This window comes from Oryctolagus cuniculus, chromosome 9, assembly GCF_964237555.1.
Source record: "Oryctolagus cuniculus chromosome 9, mOryCun1.1, whole genome shotgun sequence".
NCBI classification, from domain to species: domain Eukaryota; kingdom Metazoa; phylum Chordata; class Mammalia; order Lagomorpha; family Leporidae; genus Oryctolagus; species Oryctolagus cuniculus.
Window position 1 is genome coordinate 118,523,508 of NC_091440.1, and position 25,046 is coordinate 118,548,553.

At 36.6% G+C, this 25,046-nt stretch overlaps 1 protein-coding gene across 2 annotated transcripts in view; it reads left to right on the forward strand.

Moving 5' to 3' along the window:
• Positions 1-25,046, forward strand: part of LOC100342119 (solute carrier organic anion transporter family member 1B3) — a 71,728-nt gene that overhangs the window by 28,872 nt on the left and 17,810 nt on the right. For both annotated transcript variants that reach the window (XM_070049455.1, XM_008259567.4), the window contains exons 3-11: positions 3,453-3,594; positions 5,016-5,148; positions 7,981-8,102; positions 8,743-8,889; positions 9,392-9,490; positions 12,329-12,571; positions 17,380-17,544; positions 20,225-20,420; positions 23,410-23,575. In XM_070049455.1, coding sequence (XP_069905556.1) covers positions 3,453-3,594; positions 5,016-5,148; positions 7,981-8,102; positions 8,743-8,889; positions 9,392-9,490; positions 12,329-12,571; positions 17,380-17,544; positions 20,225-20,420; positions 23,410-23,575 — 1,413 coding nt within the window. The remainder of the gene's footprint in view (positions 1-3,452; positions 3,595-5,015; positions 5,149-7,980; positions 8,103-8,742; positions 8,890-9,391; positions 9,491-12,328; positions 12,572-17,379; positions 17,545-20,224; positions 20,421-23,409; positions 23,576-25,046) is intronic.

The following is a 25,046-nucleotide window of genomic DNA, read 5'->3' on the forward strand; positions in this document are numbered from 1 at the left end:
CTCTGCCTCTGCCTCTCTCTAACTCTGCTTTTCAAATAAATAAAAAATAAGAGTGTACTGTATGAATTATGGGATATCTATATATGCAATTTGATATATATGAATGTGTGGATTTTCCTATTTTCTTTCTGATATTAATTTCTAGTTTATTTTCATTGTCATTGGAAAAAAATTACTGGGTTCATTTCAATCATTTTAATTTTGTTATGGTTTGTTTTCTGCCTAAAAATGTTGTCTCTTTTTCAGAATGTTACATTTCTGCATAGGAAATGTGTATTGTGCTGCTATTGGATAACATGTTTTTGCTAATCTGGCAAAAATTTTATTTCTCATTCATGTTTGAAGGATAGTTTTGTTGTATATGCTGTTCCTGGCTGGCAGGGTTATTTTTAGTACTTTGAGTATATCATCTCAGTCCCTTACAGCCTGCAAAGCTTCTGTTGAGAAATCTGCTAATAACCTAAAAAGAGCGTCTCGTACTGTGCATGATGAGTAATTTTTCTGTTGTTGCTTTCAAAACGCTCTCTGTGATTTTTGACACTTGGATGATGCTGTCTTGGTGCAGGTCTCTGTATATCTATTCTAGTTGCAACTTTTTGAGCTTTTTGAATTTTTACGTCCATTTATTTAAATTTGAGAAATATGGGGCCTTTATTTTCTTCAAATGAATCCTATGCCCTTCCCTCTTTTTTTCTTCTGTTCTGGTTCTCCTATAATGAGTATATTGTTTCTGCTTGGTGGTAGTCTGTAATTCCTTTAGGCTCTTCATTCTTCTCCTTCTCCTTCTTCTTTCATTTTTTTAATTCTTACCTCTGTTATTTTCAAGTTTCTTTCTTTGAATTAGGTTATTCTCCTGTCTGGTCAATTCTATTGTTTAGTCCCATTAGTGAATTTTTCAATTCAGTTCATATATGCTTTGGCGCCAGAATTTGTTTTGTTCTTGATGATTTCTATACCTTTATTGATATTCTCATTTTGTTTTTACATCATTTTTCTGATTTCATTTGATTGTCTTCTCTTTTAATTAATTGTGTTAATGGCAATCAGTTTGAATTCTTTGGCATTTCCTATCTTTATTTTTGGGTCAGTTTCTAGAGATTTATTTTGTTCTTTTACACATGTTAAACCTGTTTCTTTATATGTCTTTTTTTTAATGTTGAGGCTTTAACATCTGATGAATCAGCCAACTCCCCCAGACTTTGCAACCTTACTTAATATTATGAGGACTTTCTCCAACCATTCTGGCTAGATATTCCAAAGCTTTCTCAATTCTTTTCTGTGTATGCATTCCTTTCTGTACTCTGGGTTTTTGTGTGATGTCCTATTTGAAAATATTTGCTGGTTTCTATGCAGGACCCAACTCTAATATCTGCCTGCAGTATTCTGATCTTACTGGTACTATACTTAATTGTGACATTAGAGCTCTATCTAGTGTCCTTCTGTGGTACTGTTCAAACAGGTGCACATATATCTTAACTAAGAAATGTTGTCTTGACTCCTGCGATGAACCAAACAAATAAAACCTCTTGTCCTGATAAATTTATATTTTACTAAGGGCAATAGACAAAAAAAATAAAGTAAATATGAGTTAGAAAGTAATACAGTTTTAAGGAGTGCTCAAGGAAAGTGGCATTGGCAAAGTTGCATTGAGACAAAACTTCAAGAATACAAGAGAGTTAGTGGTGGGAATGTAGCTGTGGGAACAGCTTTCCCTGTGGAGAGGAAAGCAAGGATGAGAAGCTGAGGCAGTGTAATATGGCAACCTGGAATGCTCAAGGTTCAGCAGGAAGGTTAGTGAAGCATAAAATGAGTGAGCAAGGACAAGAATGGCATAAGATGAAAGAACAAAGGCAAAGGGGCAAGGAGTTTCAGAGAGGACAAGTCACTTAGGGTCTTGTAAGTCACTGAAAAGATATTAGTACAAGTGAGACAGGAGGGCACCAGTGGAAACATGAGCTAATTTTTATTTTGAAAAGACTTATCTGGTTACTATGTTGGAAAGGGAGTATTAGTGAGGCTGGAGCAGCAACAGAAAAATATATCCGGAGTCTACTAAAACAATTGAGGCTAGATGTGATGGTGGAGACCCCAGTAGAGTAGGAGCTGTCCTAGGCTGTTGTGTATTGTTATAACAGAATACCTGATACTGAGCGGTGTGTAAAGAAAGGACATTTACCTGCCCTATGAGTCTGGTGACGGTAAGGTCCAAACTGCATGGTACCTCAGCCCGCTGTGGGTAACCTTGGCTGTGTCTTCACGTGGTGGAGAGGCAGAAAGGGAAACAGAGGCAGGCAAAAGGTCCTTGTGTAGGAGCAAAAAGGCAAGAGAGTAAAGAGGGGCCAGGTTCACCCTTGGATAAAATGTTTCTCTTGGGAATGAATTCACTTCCGGAAGAGCTGACTACTGTCTTGAGACTGCATTAATCCATTTGTTGGGGTGGAGCCCCATTACCTTCTACTAAGCCTTACCTATTAAAGGTTCCCTAATTTCAATACTGCCACACTGGGCACCAAGCTTCTAGTACATCAACAGTTGCAGGATAAACCATATCCAACCATAGCTGGAGGCACAAGGAAGGAAGACGTCTTAGTTCAGACAGGTAGAAGAGTATGGCCGGGTGATGAAACAATTTAATTCTTGAACTACAGGAGGCCAGGAAGGCCAAGATGAGAGTGACAGAATGAATAAGTACTGATGTGTGCCCTCCTCCTGGTTGGTAGATGACTCATAAGGCCATGGATCCCATCACCAGAGATCTGGTCTCATGATCTGATTACCTCCCAAAGGCTAAACTGCAAATACTTTGACATTGGGGAATAACATTTAACACATGAATCTCAGGGATACATAAATGTGCAATCCACTGTGGTCAGATTTTAATAATAGAGCAAACTGGAATTCACTTATGGGTGTGAACTGGATTTTAAGAAAAAAGATGAGTCAATAAATTTTATTAAAATGAAATTGAGTTAAAACACCTCTAATCACTGTATCTTAGGTTGAATATCAGTCATTGTATCGGTCAGGGAATTTCTCTTTGTCTCTTGGAAATATGGTTTTTCTGCTGGCTTCCTGGAAATGCTGTCTTTGTTCTGCCACCCCCTGAATTAACTGGTAATAGACACTTGGAAATAAAGAGTAGCTTACCATGAAGATCCCTGGGAACATTGTCTAGCTTCTTGTGAATCTGTTAAAGACTTTAAGTAGAAATAGTGCTTAAATGTACTGTTCCAATAAGCTGCTGTTGTAACCAAATTAGAAAATAAAGCTTCATCCTATAGTGATGAAAATGTTAAAAGGGCTGGGAAGTACCAACTGGTATCAGGGAAAGTTGGGTATACTTTTTATGATAAAAATAGCTTTTAAGTAAAAGAGTAAAACAATTTTGATTCCATGTACATGTAAACCACCTTTGATTAACCAGTTTTTTGTTTGTTTGTTTGTTTTTGTAGATGTTCTTGGTAGCTCTCGCACTGAGCTATATTTGCAAGGCTCTAGGTGGAATCATTATGAAAAGTTCCATCACTCAGATAGAAAGGAGATTTGACATATCCTCTTCTCTTTCTGGACTCATTGATGGGAGCTTTGAAATCGGTAACATTTATTCCTATTTTAATACTCAGACTTGCAGAGTTCATACACTGCTCAGACATGTTTTACATCACCAGTTCTCAGCCAGCAGTAAATTTTCCCATCGACAGTTGCTCTCATGCTACCTTCTGCTCCTTCATGTGATGTCATAATCATTCCCATAATATCTTATTGTATAGCATTTCATAGCTCTCTTGTGATTTTTAGCCCGCTGGTTCTGAGTGTGTGGAGCCAAGATGTTTTTGGGTATCTAAAGACACTAACTGGGCTGGCACCGCGGCTCACTAGGCTAATCCTCCGCCTTGCGGCGCCGGCACACCGGGTTCTAGTCCTGGTTGGGGCGCCAGATTATGTCCCAGTTGCCCCTCTTCCAGGCCAGCTCTCTGCTGTGGCCAGGGAGTGCAGTGGAGGATGGCCCAAGTCCTTGGGCCCTGCACCCCATGGGAGACCAGGATAAGTACCTGGCTCCTGCCATCGGATCAGTGCGGCGTGCTGGCCGCGGCGGCTATTGGAGGGTGAACCAACGGCAAAAAGGAAGACCTTTCTTCTGTCTCTCTCTCTCACTGTCCACTCTGCCTGTCAAAAATAAAAAATAAATAAATAAAAATAAATAAAGACACTAACTGGACTTTTTCAAAATTTTGTCTCTTTTTTAGTTTAAACCTTATTTAACCATTTAAGCACTTCTCTGTTGTATTACTTTATCCACTGATTAATTTCAGTGCTTTTGAAGTCCAGTAATTCTTGGTTACTATCTGTTCATTGTTGTATCTGTAGCTCCAGATGGGTCAGAGTATGTTGTGACTCCATCAACTTGGAATGCTCTTCTTCCCCGTCATATTCTAAGTAATTTATGCCTAACATTAATTCTCAAACAGCCTCTCCTCCATGAAATTTCCCAAAAGGCCTTCATTATTTTGATTTCTCCTTTCTTTCTCATGTTGTCTAATGGCGTCTCTGACTATTTGTATCACTTGTATGTAAGTTTTTTGAAGATGGGTAGGATGGTTTGTTTTTTTTAAAGATATCTGTGGCTCTAGACACCATAGCAAATACACAATAGAAATTTAGGGGATGCTAGGAATGAATGAATAAATGCATGAAATAATAAACCTCAGGAAGATTATTCTCTGTGTTGTCATTCTAAAAATTTTCAATTTTCATTCTAACACAGTCCAGTCAACTCCACATTCTTCAATAAAATTTTGCTTTAATAATATTGCCAAATAATCCAAGGACTTCCTGTTGGATCTGAAACCTATGCTTTAATGCGGGTGACTCACCTTCTGCATTAAATTATATGGTCTTAAAGAATCTTCTATTTGCATCCACTCTCAAGCCTTTAATTCTGCTGGACCAAAAATTGGACTCAGTCAATGTTTGCTGTAAGGAATCATATCAACATGATTTTGTTCTTTTTCTAGGAAATTTGCTTGTGATTGTGTTCGTAAGTTACTTTGGATCAAAACTACACAGACCGAAGATAATTGGAATTGGATGTTTTGTTATGGGAGCTGGAAGTATTTTAACAGCTTTACCACATTTCTTCATGGGATAGTAAGTATTAAATGCCTCTGTGCTGTTAATTATTAACTTGTAAATTAATTCTAAAACTTAATTTTTCCTTTAAAATGGGCCATTCTACCTTTTTAAAATATAAAGGCATTAAGTAAGTATAGGAATGGAGTATATTTGTGATGCTACAATTACCTTACTGCTTTACGCACCTTTGTTTTTTATAGATTTTGAAGTATGAATAGGACTAAATAAGGTATATAGTTTTATATGAAATAAACAAGTTCTTTTGGCTTTTTGTACTACATTCATGAATCATGCCTTTGCCTATATTTTGGTCTTACTCTGTAAGACTTCACTATTCAGCAGACTACTGTATGGGTTCTCCCATCACTAATCCATTGAAACTTTTCCTCTTAATGTCACTGTATAGTTTTTATTAGAGTTAGGTGCTCATGAGAGAGAACTTAAAATATCAGTGACAGAACAGAAGCTTATTCTTCACAAAAAAAAAGTTATTATAACTAGCCCCAGGGTGTCATGATACTACTTCTTTTTGTCATATTTCTCTGCCTTGTGTGGCCTTGACCTTAGGTGCAAGTGTTGGTCCAGACAGCAGGATAAAAGAAGGGAAGAAGCACAAGAAGGAAAAGCAGGGAGCAAAGGCTAAGACATAAGAGCTATGTTCAAACAAATAATACCTGTACTAGCTTGAAATTTTCCAAAAGTTAGTTCCATTTCACACTCACTATATACAGACATGGGTAAAAGCAGACCTTATTTTAGTCTGCCATTTATTCCCAGCTAAAAATCCCAACTTCAATTCAGTTGCTACGGGAAGAGAAAAGAGTGAATATTGGGAAACAGTTTCTGCCGGAGACACTAATTATCTACTCATTGCCCAATCCAACAGTCTTGTCTTTTGATCACCAGTTGAGCTTCATGATTTTCTACATTTAATCCTTATGAAAATCTCTCCTTTATGATACTGCTCCTTGTTCTTATTTTCAACATTTCACATCATCTCTTGATTTGTTTCCTGTCTCTGTGGCATTTTCATCATGTCCATCCTTTCTTCTGCTTCCAGCACCATAAGGTCAGTATCTCCTTTGCTCTCTCATTAATCTTCTTAATCTTGCATTCTACCTGATTTTTATATGACTACAATGCAACTATCACCTAGATGCAGTGACCTTCTCTAACACTCAAGGTATATATAATCATTCACCTTAAGTGAACATCTCCAACTTAATATTCCACAAGCATTTACCATCTCTGTATTCAAAACTTAGCTTATCATTGTGCCTAGACCAGCTCAGGTTTTCACACTCACTTTTCAGTCCCTTTACTCACAAAGGGACTCCAATCAACATCAAGGGCCTCATTCTTAATGCTTTATTTACTGCAACCCTGCTAACTAGTAGTCGCCAGAACTTGCTTATTCAACTTCCTATCAAAGCTGAACATCCCCCGATATCCTGATCCTACTGGAAGCCCACCCATTATGCCTGGCATTGATGTTTTTCCTCCAGTTCCAATTCTATTCTAACTCAAATTAGAGTACACATTAAACACAAGCCTATTTTATTCTTGATAAAAATTTCCAGTTTCTTAAAGCAGTTTTTCAGACTTCAGTTCCTGGACAGCTAATGGGTCAATAAACAAATTCAGGTTATTTAGGTCCACATTTTTCCACAATATAGGACAGAACAGAATAAAATAGAGTGTCAATGGGCAAAAATGCTATTCTATAAAATTTCTGTTTGGTTATACATAGATTTGTGAATATGTGTGTCTGTGTTTCATGGTTGTGATGCAAAATGTGTTTCTTGCTGTTGGTCACAGTCAAAAACCTTGGAAGTCCCTTGCTGGTGGGTTAATACCACAATATTCACATCTTGGCATACAGTGTTTCCTTAGCTTGAATACCTCTCTGCGTTTTCTACTGGTTAAACTCCTTTCCCTTTTCAAAATTTGTGTCTTATGTCATCTTACTGTGAAGTCCTCTCCAACCTACCTATCCCTCATCTGTAAGCAAATCTGATGCTCCCCTTTTCCTTTCTGACAACCCAGAAGCTTGTATTTTTTTATATTTTTTATCATATATGCTTATCTTAAAGAATAAGCACACATGCTGAAATATTAAAATTATGTATTTTTTATAGTTTTTTTGAAGCTGATCATAATACCTAGTTTGTCAAAACAGGCTGTACTTAGAGCTACAGCATACCCTGGTGTTTTTGGATAGCAACATTTGTTCCCATTGTAGTTTCCTCTCTGCTGTGCCTATCAAATTCTCCTTTACCAAGTAGAAATGGATTACAATTTCATTGAATAAGTTTTAGAGTCTTAGAATGTATGTGTGTGCATGTGTGTACACATGTGTGTGTGCCCATGAAGGAAAATCAGACAGGTATTTGAGAGAAAATGTAAATGATTTTACATGTATTATAGGTTGATTTGTAAAATATTATTCTCAGTTTATTAAATGTCATCCCAAATCATCAGAAAGTTTATATTGTGATCATTTTTGAAGATAATTCAAAGGCATGAGTAGATGCAGTTAGCACTTTTAAGAAAAACGAAATCAGAGTAGTTCAGTTTTTTAAATCTTAACCAGAATATATGCATTCCTAGAGTTATAGCAAGATGATAATTGAGATTACCTGGGGAGTAGTTAATTAGCTTTTTTTAGTGGACAACCATTTCACTTCCCATAACATCTCCCAAAATAGAAGCTGGAAAACTGACAAAATTCTGGAAACTTGAAGACAAAGTGTTGCACGTAAAGAGAAAAATTTCTCTGTATTTCTGGGGAAGGTGAGAATATTCAATACATAAAGCAAAATTTTAAATCCAGTGATGTTCCTGCAGTTACAGGTATTCTAAAGAAACCAATATTAATCCATCGGAGAATTCAACTTCAAGCTTTTCAACTTGTTCAACTTACCAAACTTTATCACTCAATGGAACGTCATCTGAGATGCTGGGGAAAGGTACAAATTAATAGTGGCAAAAATTATAAAATTCCCAAATTTAATTACATAGCTAAAAAATATTGTGATATTTATTGGCATAATTGATTAAAAAACAAATGGGAAATATTACCTTTACAAACAATCAAATCATAATGTTAATAAATATTATTTATTAAGAACTTTTAAGATTATATACAAAAAGAGCACTTTCAGTAGGAAATTGGCAAAAAATATTTTTTAAAAAAGAAGCAGGAAATGGGTGCTGTCACTGTGACATAGCAGATAAAGCTGCTGCCTGTAGTGCCAGCATCCCCCATGGGTGCTGGTTCAAGTCCCGGCTATTCCTCTTTCAATACAACTCTCTGCTATGACCTGGGAAATAAATAAATAAATAAATAAATAAATAAATAAATATTTTTTAAAAATATATGAGATATATAACAAACGTTAAAATGACCCTGTGTACTGGGATTTGAGATTATTTTTATTTCTTTTGTGTTTTCTGTTTTTGCAAACTTTGCAAAGTGAATGTGAATCATTGAAAATTAGTGAAAAAAGCAAAAAAATACAAAAAAGCAATAAATAAATGTTTCAAAGTAGATGAATGATAAGAATGATAAAGCTAATTTTTAAAATAAAACACTCTCTTGTTACACAGGTTGTGAAAAGGATTCTGGGTCATACATGTGGATCTACGTCTTAATGGGGAACATGCTTCGTGGAATAGGTGAAACCCCTATAGTACCACTAGGGATTTCCTACATTGATGATTTTGCTACAGAAGGAAGCTCTTCTGTTTATTTAGGTAATTCACAGAAAATATTAAATTGCATGGTTACTTATTCTGAGCCTATATCTGAATTTGTAAAATCGTTACTAAATTATTACTTTTGCTTAGAAAAATTATTAGGAGAAATGTATTGTGTAATGTTATTTTAAAAATCATGATGCATGGCCAGCGCCGTGGCTCACTAGGCTAATCCTCCACCTTGCGGCACCGGCACTCCAGGTTCTAGTCCTGGTCGGGGCGCCGGATTCTGTCCCGGTTGCCTCTCTTCCAGGCCAGCTCTCTGCTGTGGCCAGGGAGTGCAGTGGAGGATGGCCAAGTGCCATCAGATCAGCGCGGTGTGCCGGCCGCAGCACACTGGCCGCGGCGGCCATTGGAGGGTGAACCAACGGCAAAGGAAGACCTTTCTCTCTGTCTCTCTCTCACTGTCCACTCTGCCTGTCAAAAAAAAAAAAAAATCATGATGCATCAGAACCATGTATTTTTGGAATCTGATAAGATTGTTTTATAATATCTTCAGGTGCTTTGCATGCAGTAGCAATGATTGGCCCTATCATTGGCTTTGCAATCGGATCTCTGTCTGCCAAAATGTATGTGGATATTGGATTTGTGGATTTGAGTAAGTACAATCAAAACATGTAATATGATGTGTCTTTCAAGTACAAGGCAATATTCTTCCAAATATTTGATTTTACTCTTTCAATGTTCTTTGTTTACTATTTTTAAAAAGTTTTAAGTAGGAAATAAATGCATCAAATCAGAATAAAAATAGAACTCAGTTCCTATCTATCCCACACTTTTACAACTAAGTATAAAATGAGAAAAATTAACAGATTTATTTTAGGTCACTTCATCCAAAATAACAAATATCCAAATGTTCCTCTCCCTGTGAATTCCACTTGACTGTGGAATTGACTGTGGTTTGGACATTGAGGTGCAGAATATTACAGCTCGCTTTTCTAAAGGCTCCTTGTGGCTGCTGAGTCAAGTCACATGGAGGGGGTTGGGGTGACTCCACTGGGCAATTTTGTTTCAGTCACTTTTCCTGGTCCTAGCCGTGGACTTGGCAAATGGCAACATTCGATGAGAGATTGTTGAGCAAATGGATAAAAGAATGCCCATGTAAGTGTTATTTGTGTCCTTTCTTGTCATTCTCAGAGCGTGCTTTCCTTCTTCGTTTGTAGAAGAAATAGAGACCATGTATGGAAACTTCTTCAACCTCAGTATCTTCTCCATACAAATGCCCTGGCATCAAATTCATCTGCACTTCTTGTTCTTATCTCCAGCTACTCTTAATACATCCATCCAGAATTTAGATCCCCTCTTCTCCTTTCTCCCAGGATCCAATTCCATCAATCCTCTGTCTCATCCATCCTGCATCTTAAACCTCTCTATCCCTACTCTATTTTCCATCATTTTATATTCATACAATTTTGTATATCCCCAAACAACTTTGTAGATGATTTTCTGTCTTACTATTTCTCTTCAGAGCCAAGCTCTTTGAAAACAAAATAATCTAAATTAGATGGCTCACCTTCTCACCTCCCATCCACTTCCAGCTGAAATCTGACTTCTACCACTAGTGAAATATAATTGATTTCTACCTAATTTAGCAATTTTAATAGATACTTTTCTGTGCCTTATTTTAGTTGGTTCTTCTAGCTCTTCTACCCTCGTTCCTTCCTTCCTACCTTCCTTTCCAACCTCCTTCCCTCCCTCCTTCTTCCCATTCCTTCTTACATGTCTAATAAGCATATAAAATTCAACGTGTCAGACTCTGGGCTCATCGTTTAACCTCTAACTCCCTTTGTTCCCTATATTCCCTCTCTTCATGAATACCTTTATCTTTATCTTAACAAAAATTACTGACTGAATTATTACAGAAATTTTCACCTGTATTGTCTACCACCAGTCTCACTCATTTTTATTCATACTGCTTCCAGATTAAGCTTTATTATTTATTTATTTATTATTTTGATTTTGTTTAAAGAATACATGTATCTGTATTTCATGTATACAGATTTAGGAACATAATGGTATCTCCCTCCTCCTCCCTCCCTCCTGTGTCCCGTCCTTCCTCTTCCTTCCTCTCAATTTCTGCAATGATCTACCTTCAGTTTACTTTATATTCTTAAGATTAACCCCACACTAAGTAAAGAGCTCAACAAAGAATAACAAGAAAAAAAATCACTTTCCTCAACAGTGTAGACAAGGGCTATAAACAATCATCTAAGCTGAGAATGTCAATTTCACTCCCATATATTGTATTTGTGTACTCTATTAGTTACCACAAATCAGAGAACATATGGTATTTGTCTTTTTGGGACTGGCTTATTTTGGAACTGAAAACCATTGGTACCCATTTTGTTGCAAAAGACAGGATTTCATTCTTTTTTATGTCTGAGTAGTATTCCTAGTGTAAATATACCATAATTTCTTTATCTAGTCATCAGTTGATGGACATCTTGGTTTATTCCAAATCTCAACTATTGTGAATTGAGCTGCAGTAAATATGGGTACAGATCATTCTTTGACATCCTGATTTCATTTCATTTGGGTAAATTTTTTCATATGTCTGTTGGCCATTTGAATTTCCTCTTTGAAAAATGTCCGTTCAAATTCTTTGCCCATTTCTTAACTGGATTGCTTCTTTTGTTATTGTTGAATTTCTTGAGCTCTTTATAGATTCTGTTATCAGCTGCATAGTTTGCAAATATTTTCTCCCATTCTGTTGATTGCCTCTTCACTTTGCTGAGTGTTTCTTTTGCAGTGCAGAAGTTTCTCAGCTTGATGTAATCCCATTTTTCAATTTTGGCTTTGACTGCCTGTGCTTCTGAGGTCTTTTCCATGACACTTTTACCTATGCCAATGTCTTGTAGAGTTTCTCCAATGTTCTTTAGTAATTTGATGTTATCAAGTTGCACATTTAGATCCTTGATCCATTTTGAATTGATATTTATATAGGAGTAAGGCAGGGAACTTGGTTGATACTTTGGCACGCAGAGATCCAATTTTCCAAACACCATTTGTTGAAGGGACTGTCCTTTCTGTAGGGATTAATTTTATCTCCCGTGTCAAAGATTAGTTGGTTGTAGATGAGTGGAATGATTTCTGGAGTTTCTGTAATGTTACATTGGATCTACATGTCTATTTTTGTGCCAGCACTAGGATGTTTTTATTATAAGTGCCCTGTAGAATGTATTAAAACCTGGTATTGTAATGCCTCTGGCTTTGTTTTTATTATATAAGGTCACTTTGGCCATTTGTGGTGTTTTGTGTTTCTCTGAATTTTAGTATCATTTTCCTCTAGATCTGTGAATAATATCACTGGAATAGCATAGAAAGGGTGAAATATAGTTTACTTTATCTGTGGAGGACAACTACAATAGGACAACAACAAATTGCCCAGGGCTCATTATCTTTCAAAATGATTTTTTACTGACTTTATTTCTTGTAGAAAGTATCAGAATAACTCCTAAGGATGCTCGATGGGTTGGTGCTTGGTGGCTTGGTTTCCTTATGGCTGGAATGATATCCATTATTGCTTCCATACCATTCTTTTTCCTGCCCAAAAATCCAAATAAACCACGGAAGGAAAGAAAAGCTTCGAAAACTTTGCCTGTGACCAAAACAAATGAAGATAAGAGCCAAACTGCTCATTTGGCCAACCATGGACAAAATGTTACTGAAAATATGACAGGTAGGTACTTCACATTCACGATCAACTTGGAATTGTTAATCTTGTTCATCTCTATGAAGGGATATATAACAAATCACATGTAAACCTTCTGGAGGTAGCTTTCCTCCATACTAAATTCAACTGAATTATTTTTCTAAAACTCGTGTTACATTTAGTAAATATTTCCTGTGTACATAGCATGGGGAAAAGTATTAATTTTGTACTCCATAGCAGGAAGAAACCAAAGCAATATCTGTCCCTTATAAACCAAGGAGTGCATATTCATTTGAAAACTAGATAGTATAAACTGTAAGAGAGAAAAGGGATGTCATATCTTATTCATTCATTCAACAAATGATACCAAGCTCTATACTAGTCCTGGTGTTAGATCATTATAACTAGTGGTGATGCTGAAAGGTGCATAGACAAAGCAAAATACCTTAATTACTGTGGTAAGGCTAAGTTTTTCTACTCTAATGAGAAGATGGAATTAGAAGGAAGTCAGAAGTTTCTCCCAAGGTAATTAGAATAAGCAGTTTTTTCTCGGTGATTGTATAACAATATTACTAACTAAAATGTCCAAAAAATGAAATGGAAACAGTGGTAGTAGTTAAAATAATTGGAACTAATTAATGAATTAAGGTTCTTCAGCATATGGGAATTCCTTCTCTTTCAAATATAAGCCCTGGTTGGTAATGGGGAGCCACTGAGAAGCAATCATCAGGAGAATGATCCAGCAACAGCCATTGAAAGGTCGTTGAAACAAGGAGGAGTAGACAGTAATTTTCAGACTGGGGAGAAATGCTGAATGGTGAAAAGCAAAACTGCAATACCTAAACCCATGGCAGCCTTGCAAGTTGACATTAAAGTAGAATTACAAATTTTTAGGTATAACTCAAGTTCTTCCTCTCAGCAGTTTTTCCATGTACCCATTTCATTGTTACTTTCTCCATTACACTATGTGAAAAACAATAATGTGCTAGAACCAGCTTGTATTGGATTATTAGAGAATTGCTCAGTTTTAGGCTACACTGGTCACTTGCTATTGGCCACCACACGAAATTTTATCACCATTTATTAACACAGAAATTGGGAAATGTTACACATCAATGTATCCCCAAAAGCCAGTTGTTAAACATTTACCAGCATGCTACTAAGTTAGAACTCTTTTAAATTTAGTATGCACACCAAAGTTATCACACCAAGAATTTTTCACTTTGCACAAGGGCCTTTAGAAATTAATGGAAAGCACTTACTGCATGCATGGACTTTAACTTTTTTAAAAGTTAATTTTTATTTATTTTATTTACTTGAAAGGCAAAGGCAAAGAATCAGAGAAAGAGAGACAGAGAGAAGAGAGACAGAGACAGAATGAAACCTTTCATTCCTTGGTTTAATCCCCAAATACCCGCAATAGCTGGGGCTGGGCCAGGCTGAACCCAAGTGCCTAAATTCATCCAAGTGAAGAACCCAATACCTTGAACTGTCACTCACTGCCTCCCAGGTATGCATTAGCAAGAAGCTGGAATTTGGAATAGAGCCAGGACTTGAACTCAAGTACTCTGATGTGGGGTGTGGGTGTCTCCAAGTGGCATTTTAACTACTACACATAACACTCCAAATTATCTTTTATTCCCACGTTTCCCTTGAACTTTCTGAGGTACCCTCATGTGTGCTATGCTTTTACTCTACCTTATCAAACCCATAAACTTAGTGGATTGTCTAAGCCTAAGGACAGGATTGACTGTTAAGGGCAAAGAACATAGAGAAGATAATGAAGATCAACTTCACTTATCAACATCATGTATATTATCAATTGTGTTTGAAGGATAGTGACCTAAATGAAAAGAGATCCTCAGTTAGTTATAAAACTATTAAAAATGGATGAAATAGGGGCTGGTGCTGTGGCACAGCGGGTTATAGCCCTGGCCTGAAGTGCCGCATCCCATATGGGCTCCAGTTCTAGTCCTGGCTGCTCCTCTTCCAATCCAGCTCTCTGCTATGGCCTGGTATAGCAACAGAAGATGGGCCAAGTCCTTGGGCCCCTGTACCCATGTGGGAGACCCAGAAGAAGCTCCTGGACCCTGGCTTCAGATCAGCCCAGCTCTCCGCATTGCAGCCATTTTGGGAATGAACCAGCAAATGGAAGACCTCTCTCTGCCTCTACCTCTCTCTGTAACTCTGTCTTTCAAATAAATAAAAATAAATCTTTTTAAAAAAGGATGAAATAACTAAGAACAGATATTCAGAAGAAAAAATACTGGATTTATTCTATATATTCCTGAAGATTAATGATTATTATATTATTATATAGTAATATATAATAATATAATATATAATATTTATTATATAACATAATATATAATATATACATTATATAATATAATATTATATTATTATTCCTAAGATTAATTGTTTAGAAACAAAAACAGGTGATTTTCATTCATTATTAAAATAATATGCAATGATAAGAACTATCTAAAGGTTGATCAATCCATCTCTGAGGCAGTCAGCTTTTCATCACTTGAAGTTTTTACTGATCCATTTAATAGGAATATTTAGTGGATTCTAACTGTGAAAGTTCAGACTACATGACATCCAAGTTCACACCCACCTCCAACTTCAATAATCTGGTTGAATCATATGTTCTGTTTCTTTTAATCAAAGATCATGACTTAGGTTGCTTTACAAATCATTGGTGCGCTTCCTGATTGGTGAACCCAAAAAGAACTTTAGAATCTGGGCCTAAAAATTTTAATTGTTATTTATCCCTGCTATAAATGTCCTTTATTCTCTTCCTTGTCGTTTGCTCTAACTTTTTCATTTTATGATAAGCAGATGAAACTATTTCTTAGTTACCATTAGATGGAAATCCTGGTTCTGACCATATCTAATGGAAATCTTTAGATATCTCAAGAGCAAGGTCTTTCAAAGTCTGTATAATCCATCTCTCAATAAACACATCTAGTTCCTTCTACTTGGCCTATTATTGTGACTGACTTGGTAATCACAGACCCAGATCACATAATTTCTACCATGAACATATTGTGAATTGGTTACACATCTGTTTGCAGACATGGCTCATTGTTCAGTTCCTGTTGTCATGTAACTTGAGGCACAGCATCACTCCCTGCCTCTCCTTCTTGCATCTTAAGACAGGTGGTTTATATCACTGCCGGATTTACAGGGGATGCATTTTATTGTAAAAAAGCAGAATACTAGGGAGCAAGAGTGATGAGTCCTAATATCAAATCAATCTTTAAAGTTTTAAATATTATTTATTTATAAGTGGAAACAGACCATATATATATATTTAGTGGAGTCTATCTGTGAAATTTATATATATTAAAGTTTAAAGAGAGGGAGAGAGAGGGAGAGAGAAATAGAGAAAGAGAGATCTCCTACCAGTTGGTTCACCACCCAGATGCATGCAACATCCAGGGATGGGGAGGTGTCCTCCATGGGTAGCAAGAACCCAACTACCTATGTTAGCGTTGCCATGTTACTGAGAAACTAGAATCAGGAGGAAGAGCTGGGTATCAAACACAGGTACTTCAATGTGGGATGCCGGCATTTTAATTGCAGGCCAAATGTCTGCCTCATCTTTAAGAGTTTTGAAATGTGTTTTTATTCCTGTGCGTTTTGAGTTATTTTGTAATTTAGTATAGATTTTTTTAATTTAAATTTTAAATATTTTAAAACTATTTTTAAATAATCATAATATTCATGGAGCAATTATGTTATCAAGTACCAATACTTAATATTTAGACATAGCCTACTTTTGCTTTCTTGAACACTTAGCATTTGGCTAGTTTCCCATTAAAAACCAAATATTTGTTGAATGAATGAATAAATGAGCTAGTCTGTATGCAGTAATAACCAAATGTTAAGTGAACAAAGCAAGTCAATTGTTAAATCAACAGCAGGAGTCACTGTGAGCTTATTCCCCATGAAGGATCTCTGTCCTTGATGTGTTGTACTGTGTAAATTAACGGTATAACTAGTACTCAAACAATACTTCATACTTTGTGTTTCTGTGTGGGTGAAAACTGTTGAAATCTTTACTTAATACATACTAAATTGATCATCTACATATATAAAGATAATTGAAAATGAGTCTTGATGTGAATGGGATGGGAGAGGGAGCAGGAGATGGGATGGTTGCGGGTGGGAGGGAGGTTACAGGGGGAAAAAGCCACTATAATCCAAAAGTTGTACTTTGGAAATTTATATTTATTAAATAAAAGTTTTTAAAAAAAGCAAATCACAAAACAATACATATGTATGGTCCCATTTTTGGGTAAAATGAACTAAACAGGGCCAGTGCCGTGGCTCACTAGGCTAATCCTCCGCCTGCAGCACCAGCACCCCGGGTTCTAGTCCCGGTCTGGGCGCTGAAGTCTGTCCCGGTTGCTCCCCTCTTCCAGTTCAGCTCTCTGCTGTGGCCCGGGAAGGCAGTGGAGGATGGCCCACTGCACCGCATGGGAGACCAGGAGAAGCACCTGGCTCCTGGCTTTGGATCAGCTCAGTGCACTGGCTGTAGCGGCCGTTTGGGGGGTGAACCAACGGAAGGAAGACCTTTCTCTCTCTCTCTCTCACTGTCTAAACTATGTCTGTCAAAAAAAAATGAACTAAACAAATAAATATTAATCAGTATGTGGAAAATATTTAAGGCATCTATATGATAAACTGTTGACAGTAGGAAAGCTGAATACTTTTAAAATTTTGTTATGGATCAATGTTATTTTAGATTTTATATGACACAAGATTAAGATATTAATATGTATTTAATTTGCATTCTAATGTTTCTTTATTTTTCTACTTCTTAGGTTTTTTCCAGTCTATGAAAAACATCCTTACCAATCGCCTATATGTTATCTTCTTGGCTTTAACACTGCTACAGATCAGCAGTTTTATTGGTTCTTTTACTTATATCTTCAAATATATAGAACAACAGTATGGTCAGTCAACATCTCAGGCTAACTTTTTGTTGGGTAAGACATACTGTTTGCCTGTTTACTGGATAAGTGATGTTCTACTGAATGGTTGTATTCTAGGTGAAATTTTACTATGAATGCAGCCACCCATATTTAGTAGATATAATTTCCCTTTATCCTTTTTTTTTTTTCAAATCTCCTCAGATTTGTCAATCTTGTGATGTCAAAATTGCTGTGCATTTGAAGTTCTATCCCATGTTAGATGAGTGCCTACAGGAAGCATTACATGGGAATGGAATATACATACATACATACATATATATATATGGTACCTACATAACTGGGTCTCATAATATGGTGCTTAGATAGTGAGATAAACCATGTAATGTCATCATTATAATTGTGTAGTTCATAGACTTTAAAATCAGAACTCAACTACTTAAAAAAATCATTACATTGATGTTTACAAAACAAGAATTAAATATATCATCAAATTATGCATAATTCAAAAAAATCACATTTTGAAGATTTTTTTGCTGCAATATCTGTTTTTAATGGCATATTTAGAAATATTTATTAAGGGCAGATTTTCTTATATGATTCTTTCCACGACTCCAGTATTTTGGAAACACTGTTGAAACTCAGTAAGTTAAAGAATTCATTAAGTAACAGGGCTATGTCATAAGTAAATGAGAAAATAATATTTTGAAAAGGAATTACTGGCTGGCATCGTGGCTCACTAGGCTAATCTTCTGCCTGCAGCACTGGCACCCCGGGTTCTAGTCCTTGTCGGGGCACCGGGGTCTGTCCCGGTTGCTCCTCTTCCAGGCCAGCTCTCTGCTGTGGCCCAGGAGTACAATGGAGGATGGCCCAGGTCCTTGGGCCCTGCCCCAACATGGGAGACCAGGAGGAAGCACCTGGATCCTGGCTTCAGATGAGATCGGCGCAGCGTGCCGACCGCAAGGCACCAGCTGTAGCGGCCAATTGGGGGGGTGAACCAATGGAAAAGGAAGACCTTTCTCTCTGTCTCTCTCTCTCACTGTCTAACTCTGCCTGTCAAAAAAAAAAAAGAAAAAAAAAAGAAAAAAAAGAAAAAAAGAAAAAGGAAAAGGAAAAGGAAAAGGAAAAGGAAAGGAAAGGAAAGGAAAGGAAAGGAAAGAAAAGAAAAAGAATTGCTGAAGCACTGGACCAGACTTCTGTATGAGTCTCTGCTTGAAACTGAAATGAAAGCGTAAATTATAAAAGTGAAATTTTGTTCCCAATAAACTAACCTGAGTTTTTTGTTAGAGAGGTTTTCATCTTTAACAACTCTTCAAGGACATGCAATAGAAAAGTTATAAAAGGGGGTCAAACTTTTTTTATTGTTTACGTTCATTTTTATCTGTCATATAGAAGACAGCAAGAGATATCCCAGCCACTGGTTAACTCCCAGAATCCCTGCAACAGCTGGATAGGGTCCAGGTAGAAGCCAGGTGCCTGGAAGTCCATTTTAGTCTTTCAAATGGGGAACAGGAATTTAACTATTTGTGCCATCACCTGCCAACTCTAAGAGTGCACATTGCAGGAAGCTATAATGAAGAGTGGAGTTGGAACTCAAACTCAGGCTCTCCCATATGTGATATGGGCATCCCAAGTGGCATCTTAACCACTGTGCCAAACATCTGCCCCGAACATTGTCCAAAAAAATAATAGAATTATTTTCATTTTTTTAATGTGAAAGACACACACACACACGGGGGTGAGGGGGGAGGTCATCTGGTGGTTCGCTCCCCAAATGCCCAGGGCTAGACCAAGCAAAAGCCAGGAGCTAAGAACTCAATCTGGGTCTCTCACATGTGTAGCAGAGACTGAAATAGTTGAGCCATGGCTGCTGCCTCCAGGGAGTGCATTAGCAGGCTACTGGATCAAAAATAGAGAAGCTGAGACTCAAACCAGTCATACAGTTACCTTGATACAGGATGCAGGCATCCCAAGCAGTGACTTAACCACCTGACCAAATACCCACTCCTTCACCCCAAACATTTTAATACTGTATGTAGACATATTTATCATCCAAGGCTATATAAAGGAGCTTCAGTTTGTGGAAAAGGAATTAAAAGATGAGTTTATTTTAATGGAAAAGTATTTGAAATTTATGGCCATGAGGGAGTCTTTAAAAAGTTCATGAAAACATGTATTGTTAAAACAACTATGCATGGATTTCAGATTTTTGTATCAAAATTTCTATTTCTATTTTACAACATTTTTAAGTACTTTCCTATATGTGTTTTGATGAACAAGGAAGAGATATTAATTCAAGCATTCGATTCTAACATTCTGGGCAAATCACAAGTGAGTTCTTGTGGGTTGAAACTTTATTTTAAAAAATGTAAAGTATTTTCAATGTATCAAAGTCTCATTCATAAAGATGGTGTTTTATTGTTTCTCTACAGGCTAAAAAGGGGAGGGACCTCATAGAAATCATCTGTTGAGATAGAAATATTATGACTGGTTTTTTTGTTTATATATATATTTTTTTGGTTACTGAGGAAACCATGCCCTCACTATTAGGGGGTGGAATTATTCTGTATTTCCTTTTTGGGAACTTGTTCCCCTATCTCTATCCAGGCCTATCACCCTTGTATTTAAGAAGGAAAAAAATTGGAGGAAGTTGGTTGATATGTACTTTGTTTCATATGTAAAGACATATAAAAATCATATTTATATTATCATAACTTTCTTCTCTTATTATTTCTAGGACTCATAACTGTACCTACTATGGCAACTGGGATGTTTTCAGGAGGATATATCATTAAAAAATTCAAATTTACACTTGTTGGAATTGCCAAATATGCATTCTTTACTTCTTTAATGTCCTTCTTATTTTTCCTGTTATATTTTGCTCTAACCTGTGAGAGCAAATCAGTTGCTGGTCTAACTTTGACCTATGATGGGTTCGTATTTATCTCTTTTTTTTATTATTTATTTTTTTTTAACTTTTATTTAATGAATATAAATTTCCAAAGTACGACTTATGGATTACAATGGCTTCCCCCTCATACCGTCCTTCCCACCCACAACCCTCCCCTTTATCTCTTTATCAGTTGTCTAACATATTACCCCTGTAATTAAAATACTGAAAAATCAATTATAACATGATCAGTTGAGAATGACAAGATGTACAGTTTTAAAAATGAAACTACATGAGCTTTATAATGATTTACTTTATACTATGGTTATAAATTATAAAAGGAAAATATAAATAAATATAAATTATATAAGGAAAATAGGCAGAAAGGAATTCTTGCTAATTTTTTAATTGCGAAAAATTTCAACTTATGAATTAGTATGATGTCAGTTTCTCAAGAACCTCTCCTTTAATTCCTTCCTTAAAGAAAAAATATGTGGGTCACAGTAAAATTTTGGAATGCTTACAATGAGTAGGATGGGTACTTTACTCCCATTTTACAGATGAAGAAAGTATAGATAGTAATCATATGATTCTGCTTCAAGTTTTAGTTTTTGGTTCCAAAACACTTAGATCACTTAGTAAACGACCACTTAGTAAAGACTGCTACAATCTTGGATGAGTCATCAGGCTAATATAAATGACACTCTACAAAAGTGACTGAGCAACCTTTACCTGCAATGTGTTTCCAAGTTGACCTATCTTTACAGGAGAAAATTTCATTATATTGTACTGAATTCTTATTCTGGATGCTAAAATGCTTCTTCTGATATTTTATTCATTATAAATAGAATGAAGAAATATCCTAAGTATATTTGTGTATTAGATCTTGGAGAACCTTAACTTTTCCATTATTATCTCTACCCCAAGTCATGGGAGAGTTTCCTTTACTTGAAAGGCATAGAGACATAGACAGAAACATTTCCCATCCTCTGATTCACTCCTCAAATTCCCACAACAGCCGGAGCTGACCCAGACCAAAGACTCATTCCTTGTCTTCTTCACAGATGTCAGGGACCCAGTCCTCTGAGCAGTCACCCAGTGCCTGCTGGAAATCTGGAATCTGAAGTGGAGCCAGAACTCAAGCCAGTTACTCCCATTTGGCTGAAACCATCCTAAGTGATGTCTTAACTGCTATGCCAAATGCCCAACCCAAGGGCAAGATTCCTACCAGACATATTATAATCTCCTGAATATAGGAAACTGCTTAAGGTTAGGAAGGTTCATGTTCAAGCCACAGAGATCCTTGCATCAGCTCAGTAATCATATGAATTAGTTCTGCTTATTGTTGACTCTGAGCTTTCCAACTCCACATCTCACACAATACAGATTCCAGCTTGTCAGTCTTCCCACTTTTCTTTATCTAGATATTTCTCTATTCTGGAGGCTTGCCAAACGTATCTTGAGTTATTTCCCCTTGCTACTTAACATGGCGCTTTTTGAGCTTTTCCATTTACCATCATGTACTCTTGTAAGTCAGTGCAGTCCACCTAGAACACTGAATTTCAGAGGTAAAAAGAATCCTCTTATGTCCCTTTGTCTTGGTTAACACCAGAGGGGTTGTTACTTACTTGAATCCATGCAGAGACTCCAACCTATTTCTGCTTCACACCAGGAGTTTCAACTTCAGGCTTTCTTTTTTTAAAACTTTTATTTAATAAATATAAATTACCAAAGTACAGCTTTTGGATTATAGCAGATTCCCCCGCCCCCCATAACCTCCCTCCCAACCACAACCATCCCATCTCCTGCTCCCTCTCCCATCCCATTCACATCAAGATTGATTTTCAATTATCTTTATATAGAGAAGATCAACTTAGTTTATACTAAGTAAAGATTTCAACAGTTTGCACCCACACAAAAACACAAAGTATGAAGTACTGTTTGAGTACTAGTTATACCATTAAATCACATAGTACAGCACATTAAGGACAGAGATCCTACATAGGGAGTAAGTGCACAGTGACTCCTGTTGTTGATTTAACAATTGACACTCTTATTTATGATGTCAGTAATCACCCGAGGCTCTTGTCATGAGTAGTCAAGGCTATGGAAGCTTCTTGAGTTCGCCAACTCCTATCTTATTTAGACAAGGCTTTCTTTTAAGATTTATTTGTTTGTTTATTTTTTGAAAGGCAGAATTACAGAGAGAGGGAGAGAGACAGAGAGAGAGAGATCTTCCATCCACTGGAAGTGCCTTCTGGAATTTCCTCAATTATTCTCAGTATTTTTACAAAAACTAAGAGAATAATTTCTAAAATCTGTAAGCACAAAATTATATAAATGACATGTATTTTATAATTTTAGTGATGTCTTAAAATTATGTTTTATAATTTATAACCATAGTATAAAGTAAGTCATTATAAAGCTCATGTAGTTTCATTTTAAAACTGTGTAGATCTTGTCACTCTCAACTCATCATATTATTCTTGCATTTTCAGAATTAATCTTTAGAGGTTCTTATTGAACCATGTTACATTCAGTTCTTATATAGTTAAAATGTAGATTTTTAAATTCACCCTGCTTTCATAATAACATTCACAGATTCATGTGACTTTATAGATAGCTGGAAGGAATCTCAGTTTAATGCCATTGCCTTACTGAAAACATATCAAGTATCAGAAAAATGAATTGCTTTATCTAGTGTGAAATTGCTTGATAGAATTACAAAGACCTCTCATATTAATCTTAGCTATTCTGTTTGGTAGCTTTTTAAAGTTTTAGTTTTTCCGGGTCATAAGTCATCTCTTGGGATAGATGGAGAGTAAAAAAAAAAAAAAGTGATTAGCATTTTTTTTTAAATCTGCTATTTTAGCATCATCAGATCAAATTTCTGTATCTCATTAAAGCAAAATTCTTATTTCTTTTCTCCCCCCTCATCCCTCTCATTTTCCTCCTTCCCCTCCTTTTTTTCTTTTTTCTATTCTCTCTCATTTTATCTCTCTTTTTGATACATGTCTGTCATGTATTTCCAGAAAATATCCGGTGGCATCTCACATAGATGTACCACCTTCTTATTGCAACTCAGACTGCAACTGTGATGAAAGCCAGTGGGAGCCCGTCTGTGGCAGCAATGGAATAACGTACACATCACCCTGTCTAGCAGGCTGCAAATCTTCAAGTGGCAATAAAAAGCCTACAGTGAGTATTGGTTTCTACTTTCTGTCTTCTATTTCATCAAAACCACAGATTACATATAATTACCAAATCCAGTAAAAAGATAAAAGAAAAATATTCCAATATTATTTATCATTGTGATGACTGTGATGTTGTAGAGCACAACTTTATTATAACATCATGCTTGGTTCACCATCATGTTTTTGTTACTTGAATTTAACTTAACATTAACTCACTTGTATTTCCTTGAGATGTTAAGAACCTTTTGAATTTTGAATATATAGGGTCTCTATTTTTTAAAAAAAAGATTTCTTTATTTATTTGGAAGGCAGAGTTACAGAGAGAAGAGGCAGAAGCAGAGAGAGGGTTCTTCCATCCACTGGTTCACTCTCCAAATGGTTGCAACTGCTGGAGCTGGGCCTATCTGAAGCCAGGAACCTGGAGATTCTTCTGGGTCTCCCATCTGGGTGTAGGGTCCCAAGGACCCGGGCCATCTTCTACTTCTTTCCCAGGCTATAGCAGAGAGCTGGATCAGAAGTGAAGCAGCGAGGTCTCCAACTGATGCCTATATGCGATGCCGGCAATGGAGGCGGCTGCTTTACTGGCTAGGCCACAGCGCCAGACCCTACATATGGTCTCTAAGAAGTGTATTGTTGGATTGTAGCATATGATTTCCAACCACATCACCCTTTAGAAGTTAGGAGAAAGTCCCGACATATCGTCAGCACTACCTGCTTTCCTAGAACAACAGTCTATATGCAGCTTTATAGATATCCTGAAGTTTAGCTCTAGGCTAACGACTCTTCAGCATTTCAAGAAGTTAATCAAGGCTTCATGCTCACGTGACTGACCAGCTCTTGGCTTCTCATTTTCATTTCCCTAAAACCAGAACTTCTGCCCTGGGTAATTTACTATCCTGTTCATCTGTTTCTATTATACCCCCATAAAAATGGCATTTCTTTCTTCACTCAAAATATTCCTTTTCATGCTAACTGTGAGTTTCCCCCAATCCCTTGGGTAACTTCCAGTCACTGGGGATCATATATGATGTTCCTCATCTCTCTGATCCACACAACATTTCACAAAGTGGGTAACTACTTCTTGGGCCCTTTTCCTACAGTCAACATTAGCAATATAATCAAATATGATCATTGTGCCTACCATATCCTCCTGTGATTCTCTAGTTGTTTTATCTTTCCCTTGTCCAAAGCCCTACCCATTGTTTTGTGTTATGTTGTGGGGAACTTTGAAGAATAAACATCTTAGCTTCTCTGAAGCTGGGCCACAACCTTAACAAACTTGTACCAGTATAGCCCAAGGACTATACGTATAAGCTCAACTCTCACGTTCGTTGCTGTAGTGCCTTTCACTGATGGTGCCCATTCAGTCCATGGTCTCACTTTGCCCACTTGTGAAGGCCTGGAAGGAATCTTAAGGAAAGTTCTGTCTGCCACAGAGACAGCATTTTCTTAATACTGACAGTGATCATGCCATT